Source organism: Choristoneura fumiferana, chromosome 20, assembly GCF_025370935.1.
Source record: "Choristoneura fumiferana chromosome 20, NRCan_CFum_1, whole genome shotgun sequence".
Lineage (NCBI taxonomy): Eukaryota > Metazoa > Arthropoda > Insecta > Lepidoptera > Tortricidae > Choristoneura > Choristoneura fumiferana.
The window spans coordinates 15,806,526-15,817,723 of NC_133491.1; the positions used below are offsets into that span (position 1 = coordinate 15,806,526).

General features: G+C 37.7%; 1 protein-coding gene across 1 annotated transcript in view; it reads right to left on the bottom strand.

Annotated features, from left to right (window-relative positions):
• Positions 1 to 326: 326 nt before the first annotated feature.
• Positions 327 to 11,198, bottom strand: part of LOC141439441 (acyl-CoA synthetase short-chain family member 3, mitochondrial-like) — a 24,514-nt gene continuing 13,642 nt past the window's right edge. The window contains 11 exon segments of the mRNA XM_074103727.1: positions 327 to 2,101; positions 2,550 to 2,781; positions 3,049 to 3,194; positions 3,781 to 3,928; positions 5,614 to 5,773; positions 6,192 to 6,423; positions 7,297 to 7,496; positions 8,363 to 8,458; positions 9,171 to 9,252; positions 9,255 to 9,318; positions 11,144 to 11,196. Coding sequence (XP_073959828.1) covers positions 1,824 to 2,101; positions 2,550 to 2,781; positions 3,049 to 3,194; positions 3,781 to 3,928; positions 5,614 to 5,773; positions 6,192 to 6,423; positions 7,297 to 7,496; positions 8,363 to 8,458; positions 9,171 to 9,252; positions 9,255 to 9,318; positions 11,144 to 11,196 — 1,691 coding nt within the window. The 3' untranslated portion in view covers positions 327 to 1,823.

Here is an 11,198-nt window from a genome sequence, read left to right on the forward strand (position 1 = left end):
AACAGAATTGTGCAGAAGGTGAACTCAAACTCAATGAGGGCTATCGCGTATGAATTCGCCACTAGAGGCGCTAGTGTAGCGTGAGGTCTCCGAAATGTCAAATCTCATAGATTTTGGGTGAGCTATGCGGGTTTATTTATAATTCTAGAATAATTTTGTGAATATTTTGCAATATTTGAAAATAATTATGACAAATATGCGTTCCGGGGCAATGAATGTCTGTGTTTTGAGACAGTTTTGTCTTTCAGAAACCTTTGTCCTCCCTTTTTTCGAACAAAACGGGGACTATGCAATGTGGCATGCTCGTATTTTTATGGTACAATGTGTATTAAATATGATTTTAATCTAAACTTTGTTTTCACGTCCGTAATAACAGACTTTGAAAGCCATACTTAATTAAAAAACCTCACGCAACAGTGCGCCATCTAGTGAGACAAAAAACGATAGCCCTCATTGATTTATTACTCAAATTTTGTAAAATTACATGGTGTTATAAATTAATAGTGTTTCAAACAAGGGCATTGCAATATAATACTTAACTATTCTATTATATTATATTCTGATACATTCAGTTAGTTTTGATTTATCATGTATGTTTGTCTAATAATTATATGTGTGTGTGTGTGTGTGTGTGTGCGTAAGAATGGGTATACCTATGTGTGTGTAACCCATTTTATTAACATTTGTTTCAATTGTTTTTATAATATGTTCTCTTTGTTTCTTTCTTGTGAAATGTTAAGGCACCTCTGGGTTACTTTAAAAAAAACAAGCTTTTCTCGCAATTTCCTACTTATTTGTAGTGAAATTAACGATTATTATTAAAGAAATTTAATTGGTACCACTACACAATAATTCCACGACGCCAGCGTAATAAATAAAAAAAATAGCGAAGTGCGTGTCGGGTCATAAAGCACTTTGAAAGAAATTGTAAATTATATTATTATTATATATATCTCACCCGCGGGATGTTAAGAATATACAAGCCTCTATCAATTATAGTTTACAGATATGTAGCCATTATGACTTGAAAATATTGCCCTTTTATGACCTATCCCATCAGAATTAAAAAAACACGCTCTTAGTGCATTTTTATGACCCTCAAGGAGCATGCGTCTATAAAATTTTGTCTCTATCTCAAGTGATTTAGGTTGTTCGTTGTTTTTCCGTTAGTCAGTCTGTCACGTTACTCTATTAAAGATTTAAAAGAAGATAACATCAGTTGGTACACTTACATTAATCACGTATTACTTAATGTCAATAAAAGTTGAAGCATGCCTATTCAGGGACACGGCGGTACCCTCTCTAAGACGACAAAAATATCCCTAATATTATAATGTTAAAATAAAGTCGCCAATAAATATTCTTACCAATTTTCTGTACTTTGAAAAAATATGATTGTTGGCCACTGTAAAGTTAAACACTTAGAACTAGATTAATAATAACGACACTTTGGTTAGTTAGCAAACTAAAAAAAAACTAAACACATTTTAGTAATTGTATCCCAAATTGTATCCCAAACTAACTGAATAAACGAATAATTAATCAATGAATGAATAAGAACTAAATTTAAATAATTGCTCACTGCCCTTTTATGATCTTGTTAGAAAAAAAAACATGGAGTCACTAAATAAATACCATAATTAGGAACTAAATACAATAAATATTTCGAACACTCAGTTCGTAAGCGTATAAACTCAAAACAATACATCATTTTAATCTAGACCTTCCAGAAACCGCATGAAGTTCAATTTTACTACAGTTGATGCGCTTTCGAGCTAGGTGTTAACTTAATAAATTACAATTAGTTATTTTCGAAAAAGTTCTTAGACTTCTGGATCTGGCGCGTCAATGGCATATCCGAGTTTCTGTAAAGCAGTTTTAATTTCTCCAAAAACACTAGCATCCTCAATTGTAGCTGGCAGCTTTACTAACTGTGATCTGGCCAATTTTGCAATTGCCCCTCTTAGGGCTTTACCAGATCTTGTTCGAGGTAAAGCGGGTACTGCTACTGCCTTTCGGAATGCTGCTATTGGTCCTATCAAATGACGGACCAGAGCAATAAGTTCTTGGGTAACCGTACTTTCTGCTACTATTTCTTCATCTATAAAAAAGGATAAGGAAATTGGTTATCAAGAAATAAATATAGACATTACTTTCGCCTGGAGGGATATTTATCTTGTGTTAATAATCAAATAAATCAGTAACTTGGTTTGGAAATCATTTTAGGGCTCAACTCAACGCAAGTAAATAAGTTTCATAATTACAAAGTTGCCCAAAAACTAAACAAGTATATAAAAATCGTGCAACGTGAAAGTTATTAAGCAAAGTAGACACTGAGTTGAGTATGGATGAATGACGAGCAATGGACGTCTGCAGGGGCTACTACGAAATTCGAAAATCGAAGTTATGTCGTTCCGTTTCTCTGACGCTTATACTATTCAATACGAGAGTAAAAGGGACGGTACGATACGAACTTCGATTTTCGAATTTCAGAGTACCTAAGCCCTCTGGTTGAAAAGAACATTCATCATAAGCAGTAATATACTTACCATCTTGTGGTGGCCTCATGACATATAAACACAATGGCACATCTCCTTTCATGACATCAGGGGCTCCGACAACGACAGCATCAGCGATCCTTGCGTGTTTGAGGACCACATCCTCTATGGCTGCTGTGGAGAGCCTATGGCCAGCTACATTGATAATGTCGTCAGCACGGGCGACCACCCAAACCGCTCCTTCAGCACTCATCCAGCCTGCGTCTTGGGTATCATAGTAACCCTAAAAGAATATATGATAAACATAAATAACTATGGTATAAAGATTCGAGCACCCACCCATTAATTCATCGAGTGGACGGCAAAGATCTTTGTTTTATTGCGTTATTTTTTACAAGTTCTTTAAGTCCAATTTGGTCCAATAGAGGAATCACATAGCCTAGAAATCATAATTACGATAAACGAAGCAGATATTATGATAGCTTAAAATTAATGAAGGCAATTGAGAAATGGTTTTTAGGATCGAAATAATTTCAAGACAATTTCTTACAGGATATGATTCGAAGTATGTTCTTTTGAACCTTTCATCGGCCAGCCAGAGTGTTGATGCAAAGCCCGGTGGCAACGGCAGCTTTGCAACCAGTCTGCCGACTTCACCCGTCTCGCATTCTGAGCCATCTTCTCTTAGGACGTGAACTGAAAAAAGGTTTATACTAATTTCAGTGTCAGAACTCGGAACACTAACAATTTATACATAGAAGATACAAATCCATTGTTGTAAAATGTATTTATCTGTGTCTGGTAAAGGCAAAGAAAAACACAAATGCTAAGATTGAATAAAATGAGGGTTAATGTTTGGGGAACAGTTCTAGCAAATTCACTGTAAATTCAGTATTTTTTAAGCCTCTGAGAACTATTAAGTATATTTTGCACGTTAATGCGGTGCACAATACAAACCTTGTCAAAAATGAACTGTATTTTTTAAAGAAATAACTGTGAAGCCGAGCTTTAACAGAATGTCAGTTAGTTGCAATTGCATGAAAAAAAATCATTCATTCAGTTATGCAGCAGATTTCTACATTTATTGGTACCAGTACTTTCAACTATTCTGTGTTGGTTTGGCCCAGCCTTTCCCCAACCTTTTCAAACGACAGAGTTCTTTGAGATTCAATGGTAATTCCCAAGAGCCCCTTAAGAAATATCAAGCTTTCACTGATGCCTCACAGCGACTAGTCTAAGATTCTCTGGATCACTTAGCTGTAGACGGTTTGGGTAAACTTACTATCATATCCCGGTACCGGATAGCCAGCGGAGTGTGGAAGCACGGCTTTGATGCCGTAGCCGAGACACGCGGCAGTAATCGCAGATCCTGTCTCCGTCTGCCACCAATGGTTCAGAACAGGCACGCCAAATATGCGCTCTGCCCAGAGCTGCAAAATAAATAATCAACAGTAATTCAGCAATTTGACTTAACGCGCCTCTGGTGCAGAATATGACAGGCCCTCCTGTGGGTATTTTAAAAGACGACTATCGGATGAGAGGTCCAGGGTTCCCTTTTGCCACCTAAGAACTTACAAAATTTCACAAACTGCCACTAATAATCTTTGATCGCGAGCATTACTGTACCATGTGAAATGCGAAACATTGGTCATTTCATTTCATATAAAGCGTGAAATGTTTTTTTTTGCAATTTTGTACACAAAAATCAAGAATAATAAAAACAAAACAAGAACTAGGTACTTGTTTTTTCCTTGTAAATGAAAACTTACTTATCCAGCCTTACTTTCAATAGGTCTACACCGGTTGAAAGGGCGTTAAACAAAGAACAGAGTTCACGTTAACAGTGCCACTGAATTAGTTTGCATAATGTACTGGACAGTTATTGCTTGCTCCGTTATACATTATATCAATGTTTTTAAATATGTCTAGGTTCAAAAATCTTTACAGTTTCCTAGTCTTTTTTCATTTATTTAGCTACTTTTTTAAACAGACCTTGCGATTGTAACGCTCTTATAATATTTTTTTGTCTTTTTCGATACGTTCGTCAAACATTTTTATCACAGATAGAGTAACAAATAAACCACATGTAGCTTAAATAGCTTAATACTAAGGTTGTTAAGTTTTTACAGTCAATGTCTGTTGGATCTGACGGATTCATTGTATGGATCATAGTTCAATAATAAATAAAGATTCAAAAAATGTGTAACGTAAGGTGTGAGGTGTGGTTTGTCACGCGTCGAAATAATTAATTAGTTAATTATTCATTAAGTCAACTGTATGTTTCAGAAGTCGCTATAAAGAGCGACGACCTCTCAAAGCAAACAAAAGACAATAGCGCAGGAGTATTAATAAAACCGGCCAAGAGCGTATCGGACACGCCCAAGATAGGGTTGCGTAGCCATTATGAAAAAATCAAGTAATGTTTTTCTAAGGATTTCATATTGTGTACGGAATCTTCCATAGTTTAGGTATATTTTATACCTTAGGCTGCTATTTACTCTTAAACTACTAATAATTCTTAAGCAAACTTAACCGTTATAGTTTTCCTTGAAAATTTGATATACTTACTACATCCTGAATTTTTTCAATTTTTTCCACCCACCAGTTTAGATTATAGAGGATTTTAATGAAAATTTGCACTTTAAAGTTGAATATTTCGCAAATAAATCGCTGAAAATCGTCTTAGTAAACCCCTTATGATTTTAAAAGACCTATATAACGATACCTCACACTATAGGGTTGGATGAGAAAAAAAAAATCCCCCACTTGACGTCTATAGGAGGTACCGTAAAAAAAATTTTCAAAAGTTTTTTATTGTATCTTGTCGGTCGTTCACATAAGTTAAATCCTACGATTTAACTTATGTGAACGTCAATTTTATTTTTGTTTGTGACTACAGTGAAGGCACAAACTGAATAGTAGTGGGCCTAGGCGGCGATGGTCGAATGATCTAGACGTCTTCCTGGACGGCTGACCGTAAACCGCGTAAAATCGGGTTGAAACGAGAACATGTCCCACTAAGCGTTTGCTCATAAATGAGACCCAACGCTAGGCTAATAACCATAAGGTTAGACCTTCACTAAACCTGACCTTGTATAACCATTACTGTACTTACGCGGGTTTCCTGATCACAGTGCTCTCCAGCAATGAAGACAGACTTGAGAGAGTTGCAGCAGTATCTTCTGGCATACTTGGTGTTGGGGTCGGCCCGCTTGAGCACGCGTATCGCAGTCGGTATGGTAAACAAAGCGTTGACTCTGTGCTGTTCGATGATTCTATATGAAAAATTGTTTTTATGGTTTCAGTTATGTCGAGTAATCGCAATTAAATTGCTTGATCATTGATATAAAATTGCACAGATAACTGCTAACTTAAGAATAACCCAAATCGTTGCTGCTAGTGAAGATATCAATTACTAAGTATATATAAAAAATACAATTGAATTCAGACTTTTCTCCCTTATTCGAATAGGTAATTAAAAGTTTTAAAACACAAATGATCATCGATAAAATTTACGTAAGTAAATTAGAAGTTCACTAAAAAAACACCGGAGGCTCCCAATACCATTTATTACCGTGCATCTTATAAAAAATAAATAGTTATACGGTGAAAATCAAGGTATGGGTGTGTACCTACATATATTATTATGAATATGCTTTATGGTACCTATTTGTTTACGTTCACTAAGCTTACCTATAATATTGGCCAGGGTCTGGAGTCCTGTCAGGTTTGCCCTCAAACATGACAGAGGTCAGGCCTGCGAGCAATGGGCCATAGCAAATATATGAGTGCCCCACCACCCACCCAAGGTCAGAGGCTGCCCACCACACACCCTTTTTAAGACCGTATATGGCGCTCATGGTCCAACAGACAGTGGCAGCGTGGCCACACGGACGTTGCACGCCTTTCGGAGCATCGGTGGTACCTAGAAATATGTATGAGATGAGAATCCCGTTAATAAATTGCAGAAAAAAAATAGAAATTTGGCTTTTGGTGTCATTTTTAGTGAATCATAAGTTTTTTTTACTCATAAACGTTTGTTAGACTCTTCTTAACAAAACTTTCCTTCGCATTTATCTACAACGTTTGCTTTTGTCACACAGACTAAAACACATACACATAATGTAATTATGTACAATAGAATGACTAAGGGGGTAAAGGTACATCACTGTATTTAAATGAAAGCATTAAAAGTAAATATATGTGTTTAGGTACATAAATCAATTTTGAAGTCATTGTTGCAAAATAAAAACTAAATGAATTATTCACAATCATTTAGTTTTTATTTTGGCAAAATGACTTCAAATTTGATTTATGTACCTAAACACATATATTACTTTTAATGCTTATTCAACAATGTTAATTTTATTTTCAAACTGAATATATTTTTAATAATTTCAAAAAATTTATATTTTTAAATACTAGTTATGCCGCGAAAATTATGAAATTTACGAAAATTAAAAATTGTTTTATATTAATTCAAGTTATACTATAAATGTATTTGTGCCAGATTTAATCATAACACCTTAAAGCGTTATCTCGTGATTTGGTAACAAACATCTAAGGGCTCACACTTATAATAATTAGTATGATTGCGGCCCGATTACTCTTCCTTCTTTATACGTACCTAAACTGTACCGCAAGAGCTATTCTTTAAATACCAACATAAAATCCGCAAATTAAACAATTACAAAGTCTATTTCAAATCGAATGTAATATTTTATTTACTACTAAATTACTCGTCATTGAAACTTTCATTCATGTGCTTTAATAAATTCGAATTAAATTAATTGTTTACCGGATGTGTAGAGTATATATAAGGGTTCATTGGCCTCCACGGACACGCATGGCACCGGATCGGCTTCCATGGCCTCTTCCCAACACAAGTCTCGACCCCTTTCTAGGGAACATTCCAGAACCCTTCTCCGTTGATATATAATGCACTTTAAGGGTTGATGCGTGCTTTGAGAAAGAGCTTCGTCTAAGATGTCTTTGTATCTAAAATAATATAAGATATATATGAAAGAAAGTGTTGTATAAAAGTAAAGTGTACCAATTACAGTTTTTTTTAAGGTTTTTCTAATTAGTACCAAAAGTAAGTAGTACATTAATAATGTATGTCTGTACCAACACAGTGGGGGCTTATACGTACAATACAACGGAATTAACCAATACAGTCAATGACGACGACGAATGATCATCGTTATACCTAAAACAATTATATTAACTTTTACTCTGAATTATCTCCAAGTTAAGCAAAACAAAAACAAAGGCACGGCCGTACCATGCTTTTCTCGAAGCCATTCAGGCTATTTTCAACATGCATTAAGGTACGACTAAACCGCTTCCTAATAAACGGTGACTGCACGGAATCGCAGTAACGCACCGTATGCGCACCGCTTTTATCGCATGCTCTCCACACCGCTGCTTAAAATACGGAATCGCAGTGATGTGCCGTAAACGTCAGGACTTTACCGAACAAAAAGTCTTGTCGTTTACGGCCCGTCACTGCGCTTCCGCACCGTTTGCGTATTTTAAGCAGCGATGTGGAAAGCATGCAAAAAAAACCGATACGGTGCGTCACTGCGATTCCGTGCCGTCACCGTTTTTTAAGCAGCGGTTTGGTCGCAACTTTATACGTGACATACATGAAAAAATTATAATTAAAAAACAAATTAATTTGGCATTCTTTCACATAGTTTTTTGTACATAGCCCTGCAAAACTGCTTTCACAGTTTTGTCTGCAGGATACAGTCTCTATAAGAACATGAGTAATAAATAAGTACATTATGTAATTTAGAATTGCATAAATGATTACATTGTTATAGTAATGCTACTGTGTTATTCAAATATATTGTACACACCTGACAATTTTGTTTGTTTCAACACCGCAGCTCGCTGCAATAATCACTGTTGGCTCTGCATGTTCAATACGAGTTTTAAGTTCTCTTGCCGCAAAACTAAAAATACAACGTAATAACTATATCTCAAAACAATATTACAATATCAAAAAGAAGATCGTGGAAAAAAAATTCAATTTAAATGCACATGCAAATATTATTTGATAATATCATCTCACAAGATATGCGTGTCCGCTTTTAAAGCTATTTTCCAAGATCGATTTAAACTTGATAATCAATATATTTATTATATTCTTTTGGTTCTAACGACTTTGCTAGTGTACTTCATTACTTTTGCTAAAAGTCTGGAGTTCTGTTACGCACCGCTGCATTTTCATACATTCTGTCACAAACCCCGAATGGTAGTCTGATCAGCCAATAAAAAAAAACTTGTTTGTGGAACGGGGTGACACTTTTTCCCGGCCCGGATAATACCGGGACGGGATGGAAATACCGACCCTGTTTTTCGTGTACACGCCCATAGAAGCTCCTGTCAGTTTCTATGGGCGTGTACACAAAAAACAGGGCCGGTATTTCCATGTCGGTGTTATCCGGGCCGGGAAAGACTGTCACCCGTGGAACGCATCCATATTTTACAGCTTAGGGGGTTTCTTTCGGGACTTGGGTGGGGTACTGCTAAGTATGTACTGGGCCCCGTTTCTCTCAAAGTTTACAATTCTAATATAGTGTTTTGTCTCGTAAATTTAATTAGAATATGTAACAAAACACTAATATTATTAGACTAATATGCTTCGAGAAACTGGGCCCTTACTTACCTCCAAAAACTACAGAATGTATGCCGCCAATCCTGTTAGTTGCCAGCATTGCGATCACCGCCTCCGGGATGAGCGGATGTAGATGAGCACCCGTGAGCCGCGGGTCACTCCCAGCTCTGACAGCTTGCCGGCGAGGCGGGATACCTGTACAACGAATGAGGGCTATCGTTTTTTGTCTTTCTAGATGGCGCCACTGTTGCGTGAGGTTTTAATGAGGCTATCGCGTATGAAATCGCCACTAGAGGCGCTAGTGTAGCGTGAGGTCTCCGAAATGTCAAATGTCATAGTTTTTGGGTGAGCTACGCGGGTTTATTTATAATTAGAATAACTTTGTGAGATTTTGCAATATCTGAAATTAATTATGGCAAATATGCGTTCCGGGGCAATGAATGTGTGTTTTGAGACAGTTTGTCTTTCGGAAACCTTTGTCCTCCCTTTTTTCGAACAAAACGGGGACTATGCAACACTGTTGGCATGCTCGATATTTTATGGTACGGTTTAAAGGTGTATTAAATATGATTTTAATTAAACTTTTTTTCACGCCCGTAATAAACAGACTTTGAAAGCCATACTTAAAAACCTCACGCAACAGTACGCAATCTAGTGAGACAAAAACGATAGCCCTCATTGAAAGCCAAGTCTTTATTACGGGCGCGAAAACAAAAACAAGATTAAAAATTGAATACACCTTAAAACCGTACCATAAAATATATGAGCAACCACAGTGTTGCGTAGTCCCGTTTTGTTCGGAAAAAAAGGGAGGACAAAAGTTTCCGAAAGACAAAACTGTCTCAAAACACAGACATTAATTGCCCATAACGCATAATTGCCAATAATTAATTTCAGGTAATGCAAAATATTCACAAAATTATTCTAATTGTAAATAAACCCGCGTAGCTCGCCCAAATTATGAGATTTGACATTTCGGAGACCTCACGCTACACTAGCGCCTCTAGCGGCGAATTCATACGCGATAGCCCTCATTCAAATGAAGGCCATTGTGATCTATCTATTTTGGTACGGATTCCTGTCGTTGACTCCAGATCAGAAGGTTGCGTGTTCAAATTCTGTCGGGGTCTGGGGGGTAGGTTGCAATAGAGATTTTTCTCCAAACGGATTCTGGGGGTCGGAGTCCGATGAAAGAGCGTCAAACAAAGAGTCGTTGTAGAAAGTATTCATCTATGCCTGTATTGTTTTTTTTTTATTTTCACTGGATGGCAAACGAGCAAGTGGGTCTCCTGATGGTAAGAGATCACCACCGCCCATGGACACCTGCCACACCAGGGGGATTGCAGATGCGTTGCCAACCTAGAGGCCTAAGATGGGATACCACAAGTGCCAGTAATTTCACCGGCTGTCTCACTCTCCACACTGAAACACGATAATGCAAGCACTGCTGCTACACAGCAGGATTAGCGAGCAAGATGGTGGTAGCAATCCGGGCGGACCTTGCACAAGGTCCTACCACCGGCAAAACCCGTTGTACTCGTATGGCATCTACGGCAATACTAGCACTTTCGTTGTTTCGTTGTCCCTTTCTGTCATGAAGCTCCTGCCTTACCTACGTGTGTAGGCATTTAAAAGTTAATTTAATCGGAGCATCCTTAGTATTTATTTTACCCTCTCTACGGCCACATCTGTGGCGCAGTCCAAACACATAGTATTATAGTAAAGGTAGTATTCTTTGCTAATGACCTGGTCTTACAGCTCGCTGTAGCCTGTGAGTGATGCGACACACGGTGTCCGAAGAGGGGAGTCATACACCACTGCATTTGTGGTGTCTCTACGGCCACAGTGTTGTGGCATACTGACGTCTGTGGCCAACACACTACTGACTGACCTGGTGTCGCCGCTCATAAGTGATGTGACGCACACTGCCCGTGAGGGGGGAGTCGAGTACCAGTACCACTGTGGTACCCTCTACGGCCGCAGTGTTGTGGCACACTGAATCTGTGGTCACACTACTGACCTGGTCTCGCAGCTCGCTGTAAGTGATGCGACGCACAGTGTCCGGTGAGGGGTGA